This window comes from Anabrus simplex, chromosome 1, assembly GCF_040414725.1.
Source record: "Anabrus simplex isolate iqAnaSimp1 chromosome 1, ASM4041472v1, whole genome shotgun sequence".
Taxonomy (NCBI): Eukaryota; Metazoa; Arthropoda; class Insecta; order Orthoptera; family Tettigoniidae; genus Anabrus; species Anabrus simplex.
In genome coordinates, this window is record NC_090265.1 from 421,506,422 (window position 1) to 421,532,017 (window position 25,596).

Below are 25,596 nucleotides of genomic sequence, written 5' to 3' on the forward strand. Positions count from 1 at the left end.
CAACATATTTTATAATGTCGAGTCCCAATGTCTGTTTAACTACAGATACTTGGACAGCTAGGAATACACAGAGCTACCTAGCTGTCACGGCACCTTTTAAAGAATGAAGGTTTCGAAGTATTAGTTCTCAGTGTTCCGGCCTAGCTATGGCTAGACCACCTAGTTACTCGCTACCACTTTAGGACAGATAGCAGCACCCTTCAGCACCCAGCCGGAAGTGGTGTGGATGGAAGGGGATGAGAGACTGTCATGCTTGGGTGCCTCGTGCGAGAGGACACGAGAACATGTGACTGACTGTTATCGAGGGCATCTGCCCATCAATACTCAGTATTATGTATTTATAATGTGTTATATAAGTGTCTTAAATGTAATAAATGTTAGTATTTAATCAAGTGAGTGAGTTTACGTTCAAAACATGGTCCAATTACCGAGCCGGATTATCTACACCACGAGGACCTCGTGAAAGCAGCGTGGCGTGTAGTATGGACGACTACTTTCTACAGTAACATGGAAATACTTGGAAGTTCACTTCAATGACATCATCTGGCAGTCCCAGGTTCGATGTTCCAGCACCAGAGGTAAACTAAACTGAAGGCAGGTCAGTACTATTCATTTAAGGCTCTCCTTTTCTCCTTGTTATTGTCTTACCCCCTCCATCATGGAATCTTCAACAAGACAAAAGCTTCTTAAGCAGAGGTCGCGATTTAAAGCACAACTTACCCGCTCGGAAACATTCGTTGAAAATTTCATCGCTCAACAGCATTCGAATTCGCATGAAATTAAACTGCGATACGAAGACATGAGTGCATTAATGTCGAAGTTTGATGACGTGCAGTCAGAATTAGAATTAGGAGACGCTGAAAACGAGCAAGCTCATGATCAGGCGCGTGCCGAATTCGAAACCAAATACTACAAGGTAAAGGGCGAAATGAGTAAAATAATAGCGAATCTTGAAGAGTCATCACGCGACACGGTAGATTCAGGAAGAACTCAGGTCAGCAGTGTCGCGAGTTTAAAGTTACCGGCTATTAACATTCCACATTTCGATGGAAAATACGAAAACTGGCTCTCATTCGCAGACAGTTTTCAAGTTATGATTCATAACAACAATAATCTGCCAAGTGTCCAGAAATTTCACTACTTAGCATGTGTTCTCAAGGGCCCAGCCAGCCAATTAATTCAAAATTTACCCATCACAGAGGCAAATTATGAGGTAGCGTGGAAAATGTTGAAGGACAGATTTGAGAACAAGAAACTAATAGCAGCTACTCATGTTAAGGCACTCTTAACTTTAAAATCAGCCTCCAGTGAAACAGCCACAGAACTGTTAAGGTACTCTAACACTTTTAATAGTCATTTGAATGCACTGAAGGCCCTAGAACTTAACATTCCATTGCATGAAGTTATTTTGACTCAACTGTATGCTCAAGGACTTGATGCTTGTACTAGACGAGACTGGGAATTATCACAAGCAGACACTCGGGTTCCATCACTTGATGACTTGCTGTCATTTGTTGAGCATAAACGGCAAGCTCTGGAGAACTTCCCTAGCTCACAGCACACTGCACCATCGCACAGACAACAAGCTGACAGAATTAAGCCTAAACCTCAAGGGGATACTCAACCACGTTACACTTACACCACTACCAGTCTCATAAAGTGTCCCTGCTGTCATGGTAATCACCCAATATTTAAATGTGAAGAGTTTGCAGCTCTCAGTGTGGAAGATAGACAAAGAAGGGTTAAAGAAATGGACTTATGTTTTAACTGTTTGCGTACACAGCATTCTGCCAAACAGTGCAAATCACGTGGCTGTAAATTATGTAGTAGGAAGCATCACACCTCATTACATAATCCATCAGGTAGAGAGGGAGGTACAGCCCATCAAACTGCATCCAACTCCCCTCACACATACTGCAATACAAGAGACCCTGTAGGGGTTCTGCTGTCCACTTCCATGGTCAAGGTACTAGATTCTAGGGGGCAAATGCAGGTCTGCCGGGCACTTCTTGACAGTGGCAGCCAGGTTAATCTTTGCACCGAAAGTCTAGCACAGCGATTAGGCGTTAAGAAAATGAAGAATCCCATACCAATCAGCGGCATAAATGATTCCATTTCTCAATCAAGGTACAGTGTTCAGTTAGAATTGCAATCCACTGTAAGTAACTTCACTGTGAGTATGACTTGCTCTGTCTTTCCACGTATCACAGGTAACATGCCCAGTAGTTACATTCAGCATGAGCATTGGAACTTGCCCACTGATTTGAAGCTCGCTGACCCCAAGTTCTTCCAGCCAGGTGACATTGAATTGTTAATAGACGCAGAACATTTCTTTTCATTACTGAAACCTCGGCGCAGAACTCGATCACCAGATTATCCTATCCTTCAAGACACTGAACTAGGATGGATTATTGCTGGACACTACCATCGTAGGGAAGAGAAAAATCCTACTCTAACTACATGTTTCTTGAAGTCAGAGGACAGGTTAGACACTCAACTACAACGGTTCTGGGAAATAGAAGAGCTTACGTCACGAGTCATGACAAGAGAAGAGAGAGCTACCGAAAAACACTTTACAGAGAATACTACTAGGGATGCTACAGGTAGATTCATAGTTCGCTTACCCCTCAAGCAGAAACCTGAGGTTCTGGGAAACTCCTTCAATCATGCCATGTCAAGACTAACTCAATTAGAACGGCGTTTCAGCAGGCAGCCCTCACTTAAGCACGAGTACTCTAACTTTCTTCACGAGTATGAGGCGATGGGGCATATGGTTAAGGTGGATACATCTACTCAGTCAGGGAATGAAGGTGGAAGCTATTATCTACCCCATCATCCAGTTTTTAAGCTTAGTAGCTCGACTACCAAAACTAGGGTAGTATTTGATGCATCTTCTAAAACTTCTAACAACATTTCATTGAATGACATATTAATGGTTGGAACGACAATACAAGAGGATCTTTACTCTATCATTCTAAGATTCAGAATGCATACCTTTGCCTTCACCGCAGATATTGCTAAAATGTATCGGCAAGTCATGGTTCATGCAGATGATAGGAAACTTCAGCGGATTATCTGGAGGGAATCACCTAGGGACCCACCCTCTCACTATGAACTGACAACTGTAACATATGGCACAGCATCAGCACCCTTCCTAGCTACCAGATGCCTGCAGCAACTTGCTGAAGATGAAGAATCGAGGTTCCCCAGAGCAGCACAAGTTGTTCGCAGAGATTTTTATGTTGATGATTTATTAAGCGGCTGTGACGATATCCAGGATGCTCTTCAGTTGCAGTCTGAAATTATTAATTTACTAGAGAGTGGAGGATTTCACCTCAGGAAATGGTGTTCAAACCACCCAGCATTACTAGAAGCAGTTTCAGAAGAGGACAGGGAAACCCAGCTGCCTTTAAGTCTTGATGAAGGCACTAGTGTGAAATCTTTAGGCCTATTATGGCATCCAGTCACTGATCATTTTCTCATTTGTGGCAATCTGTATTCAGACAGTCCCTATCATGCTGACTCTCATGTAACTAAACGAAAGGTCTTATCTGTTATTGCATCAATATTTGATCCACTTGGGTTGGTCAGCCCTTTGGTAATTTCTTACAAGGTTTTTATGCAGAAACTTTGGCTAGTCAATCTGAACTGGGATGACAGACTACCATCTCAACTAGTCAGAGAATGGGAAGAACTTCACTTTAAGCCACAGGCAGTAAGAGAATTTTATATTGAGCGGTTAGTCACATGTAAGGGACCTCCTGTTGATATACAAATTCATGGTTTTTCTGATGCTTCAGAACAAGCTTATGGAGCTTGTCTTTATGTACGGTCTGTCGACAAAGGGGGACAGACCTGTGTCAGATTATTATGTTCTAAATCCAGAGTAGCACCGGTGAAGAAACTGACACTACCAAGACTTGAACTGTGTGGAGCGCTACTACTTGCCCGACTACTCCACAAGACCCTTCCAGCTTTGTCTCTGCCAGTCAGCAAGCTGTACCTGTGGACAGACTCCACCATTGTATTAGCCTGGATCGCATCTCCTGCTACTCGCTGGAAAACATTTGTGGCCAACCGAGTCTCTTCAGTTCAAGAATACACTCACAAGGCTGAATGGAGACATGTTCCTACCAGTTGTAATCCAGCAGATTTAATATCCAGAGGTGTTGCTCCAGAACAACTACGAGGTATGAACCTGTGGTGGCACGGACCATCCTGGTTAACTGAGCCCACTGAATCATGGCCAGACACAAGCTCAGCCCATGCAGAAGAGGAACTACCTGAGTCACGAAGCACACTTCCTGTAGTTATGTTGATAGGTACAAACTGGGATAAACTTATGCTGAAGTACTCGTCACTGTCCCGACTGACTCGAGTTACTGCATATTGTTGGCGATTTATTCACAATAGTGCCAATCCTCAAGACAAGAGGTTAGGGATATTAAGTACACAAGAGCTGCAGATGGCCTTGCACTCCTGTATCAAAATTGCACAGCAAGTGTGTTACGCTCAAGAGATAGCCAGTCTCAACTCTAAGTGTTGCATTTCAAGGAAAAGTAAAATTGCAGATTTACATCCTTTCTTAGATGATAAGGGAATGCTAAGAGTAGGAGGAAGACTAGTAAATTCAAAACTACCTTATGACAATAAGCACCAGCTTATCCTTCCTCCCCAGCATGCTCTCACAAACCTTGTTGTGATGGCAGAACACATTAGGCTTTTACATGCAGGTGCTCAATTAGTAATTGCATCATTAAGAGAAAGATTCTGGATTCCCACAGCTAGGGCAGTTGTTCGAAGAGTCATCCACAAGTGCCTCACCTGTTTTAGATTCAAGGCGTCAACAGCTGAACAGCTGATGGGACAGCTCCCTGTTACCAGAGTGCAACAGAGTCGCCCATTTCTTAATGTAGGAACTGATTATGCTGGTCCTTTCTTCGTCAAGAGGGGAAATGTAAGAAGCAAACAGACAACGAAGAGCTACATTGCATTGTTCATCTGTCTGGCTACCAAGGCTCTTCACCTGGAGGTAGTGAGTGATCTCTCTACTGATGCCTTTATGGCAGCCCTGAGGAGATTCATAGCTCGACGTGGGAAATGCTCCATCATCTATAGTGATAATGGGACTAACTTCATTGGTGCCAATAGAAGAATGCAGGATCTCCAAAAACTATTCCTTTCAACCAGCTTTTGTGAAGAGATAAGGAATTCATTAGCGATGGAAGGCATCACGTGGCACTTTATACCTCCCAGCTCTCCACACTTTGGCGGACTGTGGGAAGCAGCTGTCAAGTCCATGAAGTACCACTTGAGAAGAGTTGCGGGTAATGCGCTATTGACATTTGAGGAGCTATGTACCCTTACTGCACAGATAGAAGCCTGTCTTAATTCTCGCCCCCTATCTGCCTTATCTAATGACCCCAGTGACCTTAATTATTTATCACCTGCTCATTTCCTAATTGGTGCCCCCCTTACAACCATCCCTGAGCCTGACATTACTGACCTGCCCATCAACAGATTGTCTCGATGGCAGCGTATCCAGTCAATGCAGCAGCAGTTGTGGAAGAGGTGGTCTGCCGATTACCTGAACTCACTGCAGCAGAGGAAAAAATGGACCTGTCCCAAGGAGAACCTAGCTACTGGTACAGTTGTTCTTCTGAAGGAGGACAATCTTCCTCCTCTCTGTTGGAAGTTGGCTGTGGTGGAGACTGTTCACCCTGGGAAGGATGGACTTGCACGAGTGGCTACCATCAGAACAACCAGTGGTCTTTTTAAACGACCTGTTAACAAGTTAATTCCATTACCTATTGAGAACTAAACAGGATCGTTGTGGCTAAAATATAATGTGTTTCATGTGAATATTTTTTCTTGTTCATTTCAGAGTGTAATTATGGTGTTGTGTGTGCGTGATTTGAACTGAGAACTTATAGTGTGCTTAATTCATATTGCATAATAATGGATGAGGACACAGTCAACCTACTTAGTACCTTCTGTTAACAGTGTAAATATTTTGTTGCTTGTGTTTCTGTTTTGCCTATGTTTATATGTATATTTTGTTGAATGATCAACTCATTTTGGTTACTGTACATGAACTGTGTATGTCAGTGCCTGTGTGATATTTGAACTGAACTCTCATGAGGGCATATCAGGCAATTTAATTCGGTTGAATCATGGTGATTCAACGGTGGGGAGCATGTTCCGGCCTAGCTATGGCTAGACCACCTAGTTACTCGCTACCACTTTAGGACAGATAGCAGCACCCTTTAGCACCCAGCCGGAAGTGGTGTGGATGGAAGGGGATGAGAGACTGTCATGCTTGGGTGCCTCGTGCGAGAGGACACGAGAACATGTGACTGACTGTTATCGAGGGCATCTGCCCATCAATACTCAGTATTATGTATTTATAATGTGTTATATAAGTGTCTTAAATGTAATAAATGTTAGTATTTAATCAAGTGAGTGAGTTTACGTTCAAAACACTCAGAATGTAATTGGGTCGTTGTAAACAAGGGAATAGTTAAGAATGTAAGTGACGAGCTGATGATAGGGACAGTGGGAGGAAAGAAAGCTAGATGAAGATATACTGTAGTGTCTATTTATAATTACTGTATTTACTAAAATGCGATTAGGGGCTACAAGAGGCAACAGGTGTAGTGAATGTTCCTCTCAAAAGTTTACCTGCAACTTGTATTATCTTACTTCAATATCCTAATACGCCATACGCTATAACAGATGAACAGGAACATGATACTGGAAAGTACCCATTTGTCCCGTCCCTAGTCAGCATAAAGTTGGACCTCTGACTACCACGAGATCTGTTTTACCATCTATAGTAAAGTTGTATTTCCCCTTAAAACAATAATCACACTATGTTGGATGAAAACAAGGTACATCCATGAACAGAACATTGTATCAGTGACAATACTGCCAGTTCTGAGCGAACTACACTTAACGTAAGTTGTGATGAGGTGTTAATCATAGAATTTTAATGATGTCTACCTCCATAAGTCTGTTTTGTATCATTCAGCCACTGACGGCAGTAGTTGCTGTCCTCATATAATTTCTATGATCCCAAGTAGTAGCCGCGAAGAGTACAATTGAAAACCAATTTGCTCTGGCTGGTGTTTTATATTTTCATTCCCAGTCCCCTGCTAACAATTAATGAAGGCACATAGAGCTTTGCATACACTGCATGAATAGTCCAATATTCTTAAGTGTACTGCATGTTTAAACAAACTCTTGCCGGGCGAGTTGGTCATGTGGTTAGGGGCGTGCAGCTGTGAGCTTGCATCCAGGAGATAGTGGGTTCGAATCCGACTGTCAGCAGCCCTGAAGATGGTTTTCCTTGGTTTCCCATTTTCACACCAGGCAAATGCTGGGGCTCTACCTTAATTAAGGCCATGGCCGCTTCCTTCCCATTCCTAAGACTTCCGCATCCCATCATCGCCATAAAACCTATCTGTGTTGGCATGACGCAAAAAAAAAAACCTCTTCATTTAAAGGCACTCAATGTCTGTTTAAAACTACATAAATTGCTATACGTCATATTTATTATTATAACACAGTGTATTTCTACACTCCTGAGAAGCCATGGCTTTACAAGTTAATTTAGTCAGTTGTGATTCTTAGTTGCAACGGTAATACATGACACGTATATCTTAAGCATTACCTACCTAAATAATACACTCAAAAACTTGTCTCACATTTTTTGAGTAATATATTATTATTGTTATTATTATTACTTAATGATTATTGATTAATGCTTATTTTGAACTAGCTGTAGTACCCGGCGTTGCCCGAATAGATTTTTTATGTTTACCTTTAGGATTTGTATTGTTGTTAATTATATGTGAAGTGAATTTTTGTAGAATTCCTTATTGAGACAGTGATTTATATTTTACGATCTATTATATGTTTCAATTATTTATATGTATTCGATTTCAAGTTTTAGATTATTTAATTTTCGAGTAAAGTTTTGTCCTTGTGGAAGCTCAAATTGACTGGGAAATATTTGATTAATTAAAATAAATGTATGTATGTATGTATGTATGTATGTATGTATGTATGTATGTATGTATGTATGTATGTATGTATGTATGTATGTACCCGTCGTGCTATAGATATGGTGTACATGATACCAACTGTCGTTAAGACTGTTACGAATCAGCCTTGCAACCCCCAAAACTGTGGATTCAATGCTAATATTGGTCATTTTAGACTATTTACTTTTCACCCCATCTCAGCCCCCATCCCAACAGAGGTAGGAATTTCTCACCTCCATAGTATATTTTTTAATTTTTTTAATTTGTAGATAGTAAGTCATATGTGTACCATGTTTGGTTGAGAGCTATGCTGGAACACATATCCATAATCTTGATAATTTTTGGTGTTTTCTGTCTCATCACTTCTCATTCCCCATGCCGATGGGATTGTACATGAACTTAGATGACATCCAGAATGTCAGTGTTTATCCCAATGACCCCCAAAAATATGGGTTCGAAAATAATATTGGTCGTTTTCAGTTATTCTTATTCCCCACATCTAGGAGTGCTAGGGATGTCTCACATCCATAGTAATTCTTTTCTAGATAGTAAGTCAAATGTGTGCCAAGTTAGAACACACACACATACATCCATAATCTTGGCCATTCTGGACATTCTTTTTTTTCTCATCCCCCATGCCTAGGGGACTGAACTTTGACTTAAACAGTAACTGGAGTGTCACTGTTCATCTCAGTAACTTCGATAGCTATGGATTCGACACTAATATAGGCCATTTTTGTATTGAACTCCCATCGCTAGGAGCGCTAGGGGTGTCTAACCCCCACAGTATTTGTTTCCAGATAGTAAGTCATATGTGAACCAAGTTTGGTTAAGAGGCATACTGGAACATACCCACATACATCCATAATCTTGCTTACTTTTACATCCATTTTCACTCCTCAACCTCCACTCCCACTGCAGCTGAAGTATGACTTATCTAGCACCCAGAATGCCACAGTTCATCTCAACGACCCCAAAAACTGTGGATTTGACACTAACATCAGTCATTTTTTATTATTTTTACGTTTCTCTCCCTTTCCTAGGGGTGCTTGGGGTGTCATGCCCCCCACAGTATTTTTTTTTCCAGATAGTAAGTCACATTTGTACCAATTTTGGTTGAGAGCTATGCTAGAACATAACACACACATAACATACCCCTTCTCACCCCCTATGCCAATGGGGGCTGAACTTGGACTTAAACAACATCCGGAGTGTCACTGTTCATCTCAGCGACTCTGAAAACTATAGATTTGATTATTTTTATATTCCACCACCTACCTACCTCCAGTGTTTGTCTCCTCCACTGTTGATATTCTACATTTTTCACAATTTCTTAAATATTTTTTCACATCTAATATACAGCTACATTCTTTAAATTTGGTAGACGTATCAAAGTTGGTCCTATGACATGTAAGTACATCTCAATCAGGCATGTTGCATTGCTATTTCCAAATAACAGGCAAGGTCATGAAACTCCTAGCAAGAAAGATACTTTATAAAACATGGCGGCGTGTTTCTATCCTCCTATATATATAATTTCTTACCGGTCTGTCATGATACAGCGTAAGTTGCTGTCACCTAGTGACAGTCTGTCCATCAAGTTGATCCGATCTTGGTGCGGCTGTGTAGTTAAATTAATTACATTAAAAATCTCATAAAAAACTACCCATCAGATTTTATTTAAACGGTCTCAGTAATAATGAGAACAAATAGTGAAACTTTCAGAGAAATCGGTTCAGGAGTTTTGGAGTCCATGCAAGACAAACACACGAGCATAGTTTCACTTTTATATATATAGATTGTGATGCCGACTCGTTGGCTAAATGGGCACCATATTGCCCTTCGGTTCAGAGGGTTCCAGATTCGATTTCCGGCGAGGTTGGAGATTTTAATCGTTTGTGATTAATTCTGGTTCGGGGACTGGGTTTGTGTTTGTCCCAACACTCTCCTCTTCATATTCAGACAACACACCACACTACCAACCACCACAAACACATGCAATAGTGATTACATCCCTCCTTATAGGGGTCAAATCCGTATGTGCTACGCAGTTTGCACCCGCGACCCCGTAGGTTTGGGAAAAGCGGTAGAATAAGAAAAAGATACATAGATTGTGATGCCTTTAGAACTCTTCTCATCTCCTTGGCAACTCTTGTCTTACCTGCTGAGTTCATTTTAAGAAATGTTTGTAGATCTAAGTTTCTTTTTATTCTGTACATATAGGATATACAGTAGATGTCTGCTTTAGCGAGTACAGCATATAACAAGAACTCCATTGTAACGACAGCTTTTTTCTGTCCCTTGAAAATTCCTATATTAAACCATGTATTATCCTTCAGTTACAGCAAGGACCCCATTACTGATACATCCGTTATTATGAGCAATTGCATATATGTTGTATTCTCCTCTTGTGATTCTGAAAGCCATTCTTCCTTCAGTTTCCTTCCCACCTTTTTCTTTTTTTTTTTTACCTCATTTTTCCTTCCTATTTCCCTGTCCTTTCAGGTACAGAATCTCATCATGGTTGACATTATTTCTTCCCCTTTCCTTTCTAGGATTCTGCTGCTTTGGAAATTGGCCGGGCATTAGTGAAATGTGAAGCTGAAGTTGGTCGCACCCACAACTGGAGGCTGCATTCTTTGTTGTTACACCAGTTAGAGTGTTTGCCAAATTGTTTGCCATCAGACTTCATAAACAGCCACTTCATTCCCATCATGTTCACTCGCATCCATACAGCTGTAAGTGCACTAATGAATTTATATTAAAGTAAGTCAGGATACGCTCAATTCAAAGACAATAAAATTTAGACTTGCACATCAACAGAAAAATATGTATCATGAAACTGTCTGTTCAGATATAGGAATCTCCTTTAATGGTAGATGTCTTATGAAGTTAAGAAATTATATTTTGAATTCATTGTTGCTAGAAAAGATTATATCACTATAACCTACTGAGTTCATTTTAAGAAATGTTTGTAGATCTTTCTTTTTATTCTGTACATATAGGATATACAGTAGATGTCCGCTATAGCGAGTACAGCATATAACAAGAACTCCATTGTAACGACAGCTTTTTTCTGTCTCTTGAAAATTCCTATATTAAACCATGTATTATCCTTCAGTTACAGCGAGGACCTCATCACTGATACATCCGTTATTACGAGCAATTAAGCATGCATTATTTTTTCTGTTATTAATATTTATGCATTCCAACTATTATATTGAATGTGATAGATCATCTTCGGTATAGTTTCTTGCTATTTGCGCTAGCGAGCTCTCTCGTCGACATTCAAACTCAAAGCCGATGTTGGAGTCGATTAGTAATACTCGTCGACTGGTATTCTATAAACAAAAATTCTAAATGAAAGAGAACATATCACTGTAAAAAAATGATTAAATACCATGGCTGATAGCAGTAGTTACTCATTAGAAATAAAGGCAGAGGTAAATGATCCCTTAATTTTAATGTTATGTACCGAAAATTAAGTAAGGATATGATGCACCTCAAAATACAGCGCAGAGTGGGTGACTGATTTCAGAGTTTAGTTTATTCAGTAAAACCTCGTTAGGACATTTCTGCAGGGGCAAAGAAAGAGAATGTGTTAAACGAGGAAACGTACTATTGAATACATGAATAAAAACTATCCAACACGGATATGTAAACACTTGATATATTTTTTTCCAAGATGCGTGCACTTTACATCACGCATGTACGGGTACAGTGAAAGATATAGGCTATTTGCCATTTCTAAAGATGAGATGCGAGTATTAAAAGGCGTGAAGAAAAAAAAACGAGAGAACAAATACAAAAACCTTTTCCACTGGGGCTTATTAAATAACAACAGTGTTTTAAAAGGTGTGTAAAACACCAGACAACCAATATAAAAACATTTGCACTGGGGCCCATAAAAGTATCAGCACATTATTGCAGATCACATTCTTTCTGAAACAAATGTCAGCTGAAGTCGTATATTTCGGACCAGTGGTTTATTAAACATTGTTTTCTGGTCACACTCTTCAACCATGAATTATTTGGAGGTTAAACTCAGCCATGTGCGAGAAAATGACATTGAGCTTCACGTTGAATGCGACAACACTTCGATCAAGTTGAGTCAAAACTCGAAGGTGCGAGTTTCAACATATGCGCCACTGTTGAAAGAGGTGGATGCCTGTCCACTTCCTGGATTTTGTCTTCATTAGTAAGCAATTTGATGACTTTTTCAGTATCCATAACTGGGTTACCACAAGACAAATGTGCACCATGCTGGTCAACTTCACACGATTGTATTCCTAATCCGTAGGTAGTCTATCACGCGATAAATGTTTGCTACCCTTCACTGTATCACTCTACACAGAACAAATTTCAAACATCTGATGGGAATGACACATACAAGCACCAAACAGTCTTACTGGGCTATTCAGTAATATCAATGAAAACTGGAGAGGAAAATTGATCTTTTCTGAGGCTAACGGCTTGCTTCCCAAAAGTGTAATTTACTCTCTGAAGTTCAGGAATTCAAGGCCGTTTCCTGTTTTCACGCAACATTCTCCGGCCTGCCTCCTGTGGTGAGGGTTCTAATCTGTTGGAAATAACGTTCCTTTCACAAGGGATAACAAAGAACATTTTTAGAGCTAGGAAAAATGTGATCGTACTATGCGGTAATAATGAAAATTTGTGACACGATAAGTGAGGTATTTTTAAATAGATTAAATATGACGTGAGTCAGGACTTTGAATTTACGACATGCTAAGTGATAAATCATGTTAATTAGGAATGCACTAATGAGGTTTCACTGTAGTTTCTCGCATCTGGTTAAATTTCTGAAATGCTATTCCCAAGTAAATTTATAGCAAAAAGTTTATCAGTACTCTACTGGAGCTTGAAATATGTGTTCGTGATAAATATTAGGTTAAGTTAGGTGACGATGTTTGAATAAGAAAATGGAAACGTTTGCCACAGTAGTCACTGGAGTGATACTGACTACAGTATTTCAAGATGAAATTGAACATATGGGTTCACGTCTCGTAATTAAAAAAATAACTAGCGAGTAAGCCGTAGTTTGGAAATCTGCGAAAACGCAAGTTTTGAACAAACTTATTGCTATTACATACCGATTTTAATATGTGTGGGGATTTTCCTGACTTAGAAACATCAGATATAACGACAATCCGCTTCAGTGAGTAAATTTTTCGCTGTTGTGAATTTTTGCTGTAATGGACTTCTATTGTATATGCTTTCATTATGTGTTGCATTTATACTTTTATGCTGGGAATAGTTCCTTTTGTTTGGATAATTAACCTGGCAGCTAGTCTTAAAGACTGAAAACAAGTTACTGTTTTGATTTTATTTCAGCTAATATTGTTATCTAGACATGATAATCTTTTGGGTTTGCTGTACAAAAGAGACAAACTACAGTAGATGCAAACACCATTGTTTGTATCTAAACAATGCCCAGTTTTGTAGACAGTGCCGAACACATTTTTATGCTGTGCTTGCACACGATCTTGCAATTTGATCTATGATTTTATGCAAATTCCCTTCTCTTCCCTCTGGAATACAGGACTATGTATTTGAACGCTGTTGTAACCATTACCCCTTTAGTGTGTCATCTCCTTTTAGATAGCTGATGACTCACAAATTTGCTTTGCTATTGTGATGAGTAATTTCCCTTGATAGTTGCTAAATTGAGACTTCTCTCCCTTTTTTTTTGAAGATGGTAACGATGTACGTTTTGTAGGTTAGCAGTGATGGTTTCCAAATTTTGACAGTAAGTTCTGACATAGTGACAAACTGGCATTTAGGCAGTGAGTATGTAATCACTGTTTTGCTCAAGGATAGGCCGTAGAGTAACTCGTTTGCTGCATTCAGAGACTGAGCCGTCCTATTTAGGATCCACTCTGCTTTTCCTGAATCAGGAGGGAGGCAAGTAAAGGTGCCCTAAACTTAGTCAACCTAACAACTACCTGACTGGACACATCCAGAAGATACACTACATGCGATCGAAACGCAACAAGGAAAGTGGACTTGACCACATGGAACGTTCAAAATCTGTTGGACACTGACAGTGACATTTGATCACACTGTCAGAATGTAATTGTAGCTCATAAATTGAGAAGACTTGACATTGACTTTGCTGCTTTGATTGGATCTAGATGAGCAGAAAAGGATCAGTGTGATGGACACACTTTCTTTTGGAAAGGGAAAGGTGAAAACAAACCTCAAATTCACAAAGCTGTACTTGCAATGAAAAACAATTTTGTTGATTTCGTTGATGAACTCCCTTCCAGAATAAGTGAAAGACTGAAGTTCAGTAACAACCCATGAGCTACTCTGACCAGTGCATAAACTCTAACATTAACACCACATGATGACCAGAAGGAAGAGTTCTACTGCTAATTTGATGAAATCTTTACAATCTGACAAAATTGTTCTTTCTGGAGATTTCAGTACCTGAGTTGGTAGATACTCTATACAGAAATCATCAGCAACAAGGGTATTTGCAACAGTAACTCAATTGGAATCCTCTTACTAATTGATCAGGACACATTACGAATATTCTCTTTTGGCAAAAGAACGAGTTCAAAACATCAAGATAATACCGTACTTCTATTACCCTCCATTGCTGAGTTCATTATTGTGGGATTTATTCAGAAGTGCATGAGAAATTACCTATTTAAAGACACAAAATATTATTACCAAACCAAACCAAACCCCATGGCACTACAGCCCTTGAAGGGCCTTGGCCTACCAAGCGACTGCTGCTCAGCCCGAAGGCCTGCAGATTACGAGGTGTCGTGTGGTCAGCACGACAAATCATCTCGGCCGTTATTCTTGGCTTTCTAGACCGTGGCCGCTATCTCACCGTCAGATAGCTCCTCAATTCTAATCATGTAGGCTGAGTGGACCTCGAACCAGCTCTCAAGTCCAGGTAAAAATCTCTGGCCTGGCCGGGAATCAAACCCGGGGCCTCCGGGTAAGAGGCAGGCACGCTACCCCTACACAACGGGGCTGGCATAAAATATTATTACATGACAATAAAAAAAAGAATCACTTCATACAATCACTTCACATACTGTTGAACCTTCATATCAGTCTCTATCTCGGATATCTACTCACATGAGAGTGCTTCTCTCTTGTTTTTTCAGAGATTTTATCATTTCCAGTGCCTACTGGATAGCTTTCCCACACTTTCTGGCCAGGGTTTCATGAATTCAGTGCATGTACGAGGATGGTTTGAAAAGTTCTCGGAATCACCGCTAGATGTCAGTGCTAGAGCAACAAGGTTCCAGCGCAATAATCACACATCCTTTGTGAGTGAACATGTGGCGCATCAGTGCTCTAGCTGCAGGAGTGTGGTAGTGATGACTGTTTGTTGTTGTTCCCGCGTAGTGATTTGTGACAATGGAAAAAACTGAGATTTGAGCAGTGATTAAATACTTTGGAAAGAAAGGTATGAAAGCAAAGGAAATTCATGCCGACTTTCAGAACACACTGGGGGACTCTGCTCCTTCATTTTCAACTGTTGCCAAGTGGACCAGTGAGTTTAAATTTGGTCGGGAGAGCTTGGATGATGATCCGCGTAGTGGACGGCCAAAAAGTGTTACGACACTAGAATTTATCGCAAAAGTGCATAAAATGATCATGGAGGATCGTCGAGAGATTGCTGAAGCTGTAGGGATGTCTTCTGAACGAGTATATTATATTTTAACTGAAGAATCGGGTATGAAAAAATTATCCGCAAGATGGGTGCCGCGGCTCTTGACATTGGACAATAAACGCACCAGCTCCGAATAAAGTCTGTCCTGTTTTCAGTGCAACCAACAAGATTTTTTGCGCCGGTTTGTGACTACAGATGAAACTTGGGTCCACTATTATACCCCAGAGACAAAACAGCAGTCAAAGCAGTGGAAACATGCTGATTCACCACCACCAAAGAAAGCAAAGGCAGTGCGTTTGGCCGGAAAGGTCATGGCCTCAGTTTTCTGGGATGCAAAAGGCATTCTGCTGATAGATTATCTTCCTACAGGGCAATACTATGCAAACCTCCTAGACTAACTACAGGAAAAGATACGCGAAACAAGGCCTGGTTTGGCAAGGAAAAAGGTCATCTTTCATCAGGACAACGCTCCGCCGCACACAAGTGATATTGCCATGGCAAAACTTCATGAACTGGGGTACGAATTTTTGCTACATCCACCTTATTCACCTGATTTGGCACCATCAGACTTTCATCTATTCCCCAAGCTGAAAATTTTCCTCGGTGGACGGAGATTTTCTACAAGGGAAGAACTGACAGCCAAATTGGAGAGGTATTTTGCAGGCCTGGAGGAATCTCATTTTCGAGATGGGATCAAGGCATTGGAACATCGCTGGACCAAATGTATTAGTCTACAGGGAGACTATGTTGAAAAATAAAAGCAGTTCCGCCGAGGTAAGATACTTAATTCTAGTACATTCCGAGAACTTTTCAAACCACCTACGTAGTTGTGTTCTTTGTACCCTCATGATCCTGTTTTCTTAGGACATCATAGGTGTTATTTGGTTTCTTTTTAACTACTCTGTATGATTCTAAGTTTTTGCTTTAATTTTGATGCCTGGATTAACCTGAGTTCACTTTACAGCCACCAAATCATCTACCTGATACCGACGCACAGGTCTTTGATGTCGGTTGAAGGTTTCTTGATTCTCTTTGTGGATTTTTAGGATTTTACTCTTTGCTTGTTCCCGCAGGTGATCTCTCTGCTCATCGAAGTTTTCTACCAGTTCTTTGTTGATGAGTTTATATTTTGATGTCAGTTTTATTGTGCATTCTAACCCACGTCAGAAGCTCAAAGAGAGTCCTGTTGATTCTTCGTTGATATGATGAGTTTATGACTCTTTGTACAGCCTCAACATACTCATATCATATCGAATTAAAAGTGTGAATGTCGGTAATGGGGCCGCAATTGTACTTCGAATTACGAATTATCCGTATTTCGAATTAAACAATTTAAATAACATGCAAAACTGTATCTCATGTTTCCGGGAACAAGAGCTTCTTCGAATTAGGCGGGATTTTGAATTAACCGATTTTGAATTATTGAGGTTCTACGGTAAATTAATTCTATTCCTTTCTTTACAATACTTCTACAGTTCAACACTAATAATTTTATGTCATCCTTACTTGACTTCCAGATCTCTGTACCCTCATCACCGCTCCCTAGACAACCCCGTTTCCCTGAATGTACCTCCCTATTATCCTTCTAAACAAATTTCCTAACTTATACGTACCACTGCGTTTTAAGTGAAGGCCATCTAAGTGCAGATCCCTATCTCCTACCCACCCATTAGGGTCTAGAAATTTCACTCCCAGTTTCCCACATACCCACTCCATAGTCTCATTTAAATCCCCAATCACCCTCCAGTCAGTATGTCTCCTACATAGTATTCCACTGATAACAATCTCCGCTTTCTTAAACTTCACCCGTGCTACATTTACCAGATCCCACACATCCCCAACTATGTTGGTACTTATATTAACTTGCCTTACGTTGTTGGTACCAACGTGAAACACCTTCTCCTTCCCCTCCTCCTTCTCTTCTACTTTTCTCAGCATCTGCCTCAACCTAATTCCTGGACAACACTCTACCCTGGTTCCCTTTCCTCCACACACTTTCCCCACTTGTCTAACGATGGAATCCCCCATGACCAGAGTCTCAACCCTACCCACCTCCTTTGATCCCCTCCCCTCCTGATAAGCCAATCTTTCCTGACAGCTGCAGAAGCTACTTCTTCCTCCCTTTTCTCCCTCCCATGACCCTGTTTCACCTGTCTTTTCCTATCCTCATCTCTGCATTTCCCTTTCCTATGTTTTCCCTTCCTCCTACTTCCAAACATCTCAGCAACAGTTCCCTGTTCCTCATCTTCCCTTTGTTGCTCTACCTGGAGTGTCTCGTACCAATTTCTCACAGACACCTGTCTTGAATTCTGATCCTGAATAGAGCTCTTAGCCTGCAATCTCCTTCTCCTTAGAACGTTAGACCACCTGTCTTCTGCAGTTCCCCCCTTTCCTTCCCATCCCTCTTTTAGACCTGCTGTAACCTATATTGTTTGAGGGAGGCTTACCTTCATTCCTGTCTTCTGTGGGAATAAGTAAAATGTAATAAATAAGTGATACGTATTTATGTAAGTAATTGTATTTACAAGGCTGACCTTCAGCACTTCATATATGTGTTTTCATTCATTCTTAAATAATTACACCAGTCATCTGGATCTTCTCTTAAGTTAATTAAATTTACATTTGAGTATATATTTTTTCAATAGCCATATTTGCTCCATTTTGATCTACAACGTTTACTTCTCTTCTTCTTTATCAGCAAACATTAAAAAAAATAACTGTAACGGAAGTAAATTGTCACTTGGCAAGATCTATTCCTGACAGAATACTTCTTCAATTTTACTTTCCAAAGACATGGTAGAGACTTGTAGAGCACAATAAACTCCGCAATAAACTATTTTGAATAATTTCTTATATTTGACACTATTGTTTTAGTTGATACGCCTACCTGTACTCAAAAGTACTCAAGTATTCAAAACTATCTTTGGGGCTGCAACGTTTACACAAGCTGCTCCTCTTTGGCTTGCACAAGCTACCGTCTTCCTGGTCATACATACAAGCTTTCCGCTGCAAACCAGTTTGCAAGGTACAGCCTGCTTGTGTGGACAACCTTTTAGATTTTAAATAAGAAGTGGTCTTAAAACATTACATTCCTAACGGGTTTTTGACTTGGTTGGGGGGAGGCCTGATGACAAAAATATTAATTTCTGTGAAACCGTTTAACATACGAGATTGAAATTTCACATGATGGTCACTCCTATATGTCTTAGACTTTAAATAAGAAGTGGTCTTAATACATCCTTAAGGGGTTCTGACTGGGGGCGGGCTGGAAAATAATGAGTCTGAGGAAGGGACAAATATTTTTGGAACATGGACTCGGGATGATAAAGGTATAGGCATACCAGGTGATTGATTCTGAGGGAAGAAAACCAGTCTTTCTTAACAATTTCATTTTAATAACAAAATTGATCAAGTGTATCACTATTCAATATAGTTAAGAAATTGAAAATTCACTGGCAGAAAAAAAAAAAAACCCAACCTAAACACCATAAAATAAGGAATGTAGAATATGAAAATTTTGGCAATATATTTGTCATTTAATTGATTAAAGGTACAAGACTATAGGTTAATATCTGCACGAGAAAAGCCATCGCAAATGTGCCATGCTGGTCCATCAATAACCGGTGTAATCGTCTGACTGTTGAATGCAGGCATGCAAACATGCATGCATTGTGTCGTACAGGTGCCAGATGTCGGCTTATGGGATGGAGTTCCATGCCTGTTGCACTTGGTCATTCAATACAGGGACGGTTAATGCCGGTTGTGGATGACGCTGGAGTTGTCATCCAATGATGTCCTTTACTTGCTCGATTGGGGACAGATCGGGGAATCGAGCAGGCCACGGCAACATATTAACACTCTGTAGAGCACGTTGGGTTACAACAGCAGCATTGGAGCGTGCATTATCCTGTTGAAAAACACCCCTGGGAATGCTGTTCATGAATGGCAGCACAACAGGTCAACTCACCAGGCGGACATACATCTGCAGTCAGGGTCCATAGGATAACCACAAGAGTGCTCCTGCTGTCGTAGGAAATTATTCCCCAGACCAGAACTCCCGGTGTAGGTCCATTGTGTCGACACTGCAGACAGGTGGAATGCAGGCACTCACCTGACCTCCTCCTAACCAACACACAACCATCATTGGCACCAAGGCAGAACCGGCCTTCATCAGAAAGCACAATGGACCTCCACTCCATCCTCCATTGCACTCTTGCTTGACACCACTAAAATCGCACATGGCAGTGGTTTGAGGTAAGTGGAATGCAGGGCATCTGGCTTGGTCAGGAAACCGATTTCAAACAGTTAATTTCGTCACACTGGTGCCAAATGCCGCTCAAATTGCTGCTGCAGACACAGTCCGCTGCGCCACAGCCATACGCCGAATATGGCGGTCCTCCCACTAGGTGGTGCCACAGGGACGTCCAGGGCTCGGTCTTGCAAGTGTACCTTCTCGTGCTGCCAGCGCACATGCACACTGGAGACATTTCTACCAAGTCGTTCTGCAATAGTGCGGAAGGAAAATCCACCTTCACGTAGCTCTATTATATTCAACTGCAAGGAGCTGTTGATACTGGCCTCTTCGTCATCGTAAAGGCATTCTTGACCCACTCACAGTCACTCTGTCCAATCTCACAGGTAACTAACGCTCTCGTACAGTACAGCCCGTATTTAAAGCAAACCTGATATACAGTGTCATGGGGTGATTACTAGCGCTACGCTAATGCGATTTGCTAATGCTTGTTGTGGAGCACCTTCATGATGAGTCAACATGAGTACAAATGAAATGTAAAAGTCAGAAATGTTAGATAGCTCTTGTTGGCTCAAAAGTAGAAAGGCATGTTGTCTTCTGATAGAACTTGAAAAAGGTTAAAGAAAGGTGACTGCTCCAGGTGGACTAGTAAAACTATAGATACATCATGTAGCCATCCTCTATAGTTGAAGTATCATGGTTTTATTTCCATGGTCCAGATTTATAACGAGTCACAGATGGAGAGACATGACATCAAGGCCACATGACATGTGGTGTAGCGAGGTGCAGCTTGAAGTAAATAGACTTGCAGTGACAATGAGAAGTGAGGCGTGTGTGTGAGACAGGAGCTTTGGAGCTGTAGCTTATATAGCAGAACCAGTAGGCATGGCTAGTGTAATAAACTAAGGTTTTGGAGATTAGGCAATGGTTACAGTAAAATGAAAAATAAAAGTAAATGTAATTGACTATGAGGAATACAATAAACACGTGGTGGTTACAAAAAACATAAAGATAAATAGGGAAGGCATTAATAAGTTGATGACGATAGAATTATGTCGTGTGAAACATCACAACACATGTAATTAGCAACCAATAAGATTTACATGAGCAAAAGTACTAGAAAATGAACTATCACAAGATAGAAAGACAGCAGTGGTGGCCGGTGGACTGTTAGGTGGGGGGTGGGGCGCAGTACTTTTTCCCCACACCTCTTTCTTGACAACTTTGACAGAAAAGAGAAGAGCAAATTGAGATCTTAAGGCTGCCCTTATCAGCTGTTTTTGCCATTTGGATATACAGTGATGATTACATTATTTAAAGGATACCATCATTGAGGATCTGATGTGGAAGTTGCATATATATGGAATTAATCAAGCTTTATTTGCTGAACTAGATTAAATGGAGGTAAATAAGACCCCTGGAAAAGAAATAGCTCAGAGCTATGATGGTTAGAATGTGATAAGCAGGCAACACACAGATGTACAGGCAAGAAAGAAGGCCGTGTACAAAAATGCGCACTTTGTTCATTGTTACACCCATGAATTGAACTTGATTACAGAGCGCTGCGCAACCCAAAAGAGGCAAGTGAAACATTTTTAAAATAGCAATTTAGGAAGATTTTGCACGTTTTTCTCCAAATCTTCCAAACGGACAGCCGTACTTGATGAGATCATTTAGAAATGTGTCCCGAAAATTTCCGCAAGTAGATGGGATTTTAGGGCAGCCTTCGGGCTGAATACCCAACATACATACATACATACATACATACATACATACATACATACATACATATGGACCCATAAAATGAAATTCATTTCTCTAGGTTGTGTAAGAACCGTTTTCGTCTCCAAAAATGAACTGAGTAAAGATTTTGTATGACTGTAATGGTTTCTGGTTGTCTCAGAGTAATCTCGTCACATATCAACTGAAAACGTGTGGAATAGATTGAATCTTAAAGCTTGTTCTGTATAGTTTTAGATAGTCCCAGAAAAACATTACTGTTAGCTTTTTTCATTGTGCCCTTTTAAAGTAGATTCTAGCTCAACCATTAAATTATCCAACCGACGAAAAATTCCAGGATTATCGGATGAATCGGTTTCATTGTGTCCTCGCAGTGCAAACTCAGATTTTCCACAAAATGTAATGCAGTCAATCAGTTTACTGAATAGGTAATGTTTTTCAATACATCCTCATTGAACTGTTTAATTTTCAACCTATACACACACCTCACTCCTCATTTCCCTAGTATGCCTTTTCAGTGACACCTAGGCTATCTATGACAGCTGTTGGTGGAGCTGTAGAGGATCAAACCAGCCTTTGGGCTGAATACCCAACATACATACATACGTACACACTATCTAACTAGCACCTGATGTCTACCTTACCAAGCATTGCGGACTGAATACTATTGTTTATATGCTTTTCAGTAGATTTATGGTGGTTTTTTCAAAAAACCTTTTACTCATTCAAGAGTTTTAGCTCTATAACACCAGTTAATGTCCACGCGAGATCACAGTAATTCATAGCCAAACCTGTGTAGCAAAAGAACGCATTTCTTATCTCACATCCACACAACCAGTCTGCATGCCTGTACAATGTGCGATTGAATATTCTGGTATAGCCAGCTTTACTTTTGCAAGGATTCTGAACCTGTCTAATATTTAAATCAGGTTTTGGAGGTCCTAGCCTTTTCAGTTCAAATCTACTGTCAAAAGAAAGACGTCCGTTCTTGGAAACAGCATCCACAGAATTCAGTTTCAAAAGCAGGAATAATTGGAAAAACATTTAAGCACTGAGTACAACTCACCAGTTTCAGCTCTAGACCCCAGCAGCAATATTATTATTATTATTATTATTATTATTATTATTATTATTATTATTATTATTATTATTATTATTATTAAAGTACAGATAAAGAAATCATGAAGATATCACTATCGCCACAAGTGGTTCCACAATCTTGTAACATTTATTACTCTGTACAGAATAATATCATCTGCAAAAAGCCTTATCTCTGATTCCACTTCTTTACTCATATCATTTATATATATAAGAAAACATAAAGGTCCAATAATACTGCCTTGAGGAATTTGCCTCTTAATTATTACAGGGACAGATAACGCTTCGCCTACTCTAATTCTCTGAGTTCTATTTTCTAGAAACAGAGCCACCCATTCATTCACTCTTTTGTCAAGTCCATTTGCACTCATTTTTGCCAGTAGTCTCCCATGATCTACCCTATCAATTGCTTTAGACAGGTCAATCGCAATACAGTCCATTTGACCTCTTGAATCCAAGATATCTGCTATATCTTGCTGGAATCCTATAAGTTGAGCTTGAGTGGAATAACCCTTCCTAAACCCAAACAGAAGCTCTTTTCAGAGCCAATCAACCAAACTCTTGGTTGCTGTATTAAGAGTCCTTCAAATTAAGACATGAATAAATCTAAGGCCGACTATTTGTCCAAACTGTTATTAGAAAATAACATTGATTTGATCTGTGTTCAAGAAACTCATATCTCTGGTGAGTCACAAATGCACTCAAAGGAAAGATTCATGGTTACAGATTCTTGGGAGTTACTTATCATCAACCATATGGTTCTGCGATCTATGTTTGCAACTCCATCACGGATGCTCATCTAGTCTGTTCACACCATGAGAACAACATTTTTAACATTGTGACTCAGGTTAACAGCTTGACAGTTGTGAACACTTATGTACCTCCAGGCATCCCATGGCCTGATAATGTTCTTCCAAACTTTGTACATCCTGCTGTTGTTTTTTTTTTTTTTTTTTTTTTTTTTTTGGTGACTTTAACAGCCACTGCACCCAGTGGGGATACAGATCAAATGACCTTTGTGGAGAGAAACTTACTGAATTGTCAGTCTTGTCCAATATTCAGCTCATCTTTAACCCAAAGGAAAAAGGCTCCTTTAAATCAGCAAGGTGGAACACAGAAACCAATCCTGACTTATGTTTTATGTCCACTGATCACCAGGGATACAGTTTACCTGCTATTCGTATAGTGCTCACAAACTTCCCACACAGTCTGCACCGTCATGTTCTTTTGGAAATAGGCACTCAGATCTCCATTATTAGATCTTCTCCTCTTCCACGGTGGAATTTTGCCAAAGCTAACTGGGACAGTTTCTCTGCTTATCTTGGTTGCAGCATAAGATGGATTCCTCCTGTTGTCAACAACTACTGTAGATTTGTTAAAGCGATACTTGCCACTGCAAAGAGACACATTCCTAGAGGAGTCAGAAAGGAGTATATACCCGGGTTGGAATAAAACATGTGAAAGACTCTACAGTGATTTTCAAAAGAATGGTGAATCGGATGTTGCTGATGAACTCATGAACAACTTAGATGAAGCCAGATGGAACAAGTGGACAGAAACTATGGAGACTATGGATTTCAAACATTCTAGCAGGAAGGCTTGGAGCCTCTTAAAGAAGTTGGGGAGATCACCTTACATTCCACAGCCCAAATCTGTTGTATCACCTGATCAAGTTGTCAAACGGATTGCTGGATTGTCTAAAGTGAAACCCAAGAAAGAACTCAATCGGTTAATAAGAAAAGAACTAACCTTCATGAAAAGACAAAATATTGGTTAATCAAATATTTCTGCCCCTTTCACCAAAGAAGAGCTCCTATTTGCTCTGAAGATAACAAAGAACCATAAAGCACCTGGTTGTGATGGCATTCACACTGAATTCCTCAAGCATTGTGGGAAGAACACTAGAAAATGGTTGTCACGGTTTTTCTCAAATATTCAGATTACAGGCACACTTCCTCCAGAGTTCAAACGAACCAAGATTCTAGCTATTCTGAAACCAGGTAAAACTTCTGATTGTCCTGAAAGTTACCATCCAATTGTTCTAATGAGCATTTGTTACAAACTTCTGGAACGGCTCATCTACAGGGTGCGGCAGAAATACCTGACAAACTTCAGACGTAAATAACTCAGCAACGCAACAAGCCATTCATAATTTTGTTGCGCAGTTTAAAAGAGCAGTGTTTGCCATTTATGTTACATACAGTAAATTGGAGCGAACTAAAGGTCGCACTGACCACAGCTTTCAAACATGTGTTATGGTCGTAGTGCGCACGGTCTTGGCCTTGGCCTTGGAGAACATGGGCATCGTCTCTCTGGGCTAGTCAGTCAGCCAGCCAGTCGCTAGCATGGCGTGGAGTGGTGAACACCGAGGTTTCGTGACTGAGACTTATTTCAAAAATGCTGACTGTTACCACAACACAGCATTTATTTCGCAGACACTTTAGCTTAGGTCGACACGAGAAAGTTCCGAGCAGGAACACCATTCTGTTATGGATGAACAGTTTGAGAAAAAGTGGTTCGAGTGTGAAAACGAAGCCGCCTGGTAGGCCTCGTAGCGTCCAAACACCAGAGACCTTTCGTGCAGTGAGACACGCCGTTACGCAATCTCCTCAACGTTCGGTGCGTAGGCATTCACATCCTCTGGGACTCTCGGATCGCACTGTAAGAAGGATGTTAGACGCAGACATGAAGTTCCATCCGTACAAAATGGTGGGTGTTCAGAAACTCAGTTAATGTGATTGGGCCAACTGCAGAGCATGTTGTGAGACTATCCTGGAAGCTGTAGCAGCTGACACCAGTGTCCT

General features: G+C 40.4%; 1 protein-coding gene across 1 annotated transcript in view; it reads left to right on the top strand.

Moving 5' to 3' along the window:
* LOC136871708 (uncharacterized) overlaps positions 1–25,596 on the top strand; it is a 245,700-nt gene that overhangs the window by 84,987 nt on the left and 135,117 nt on the right. The window contains exon 8 of the mRNA XM_068227141.1: positions 10,601–10,783. Within this exon, the coding sequence (XP_068083242.1) occupies positions 10,601–10,783 (183 nt within the window). The remainder of the gene's footprint in view (positions 1–10,600; positions 10,784–25,596) is intronic.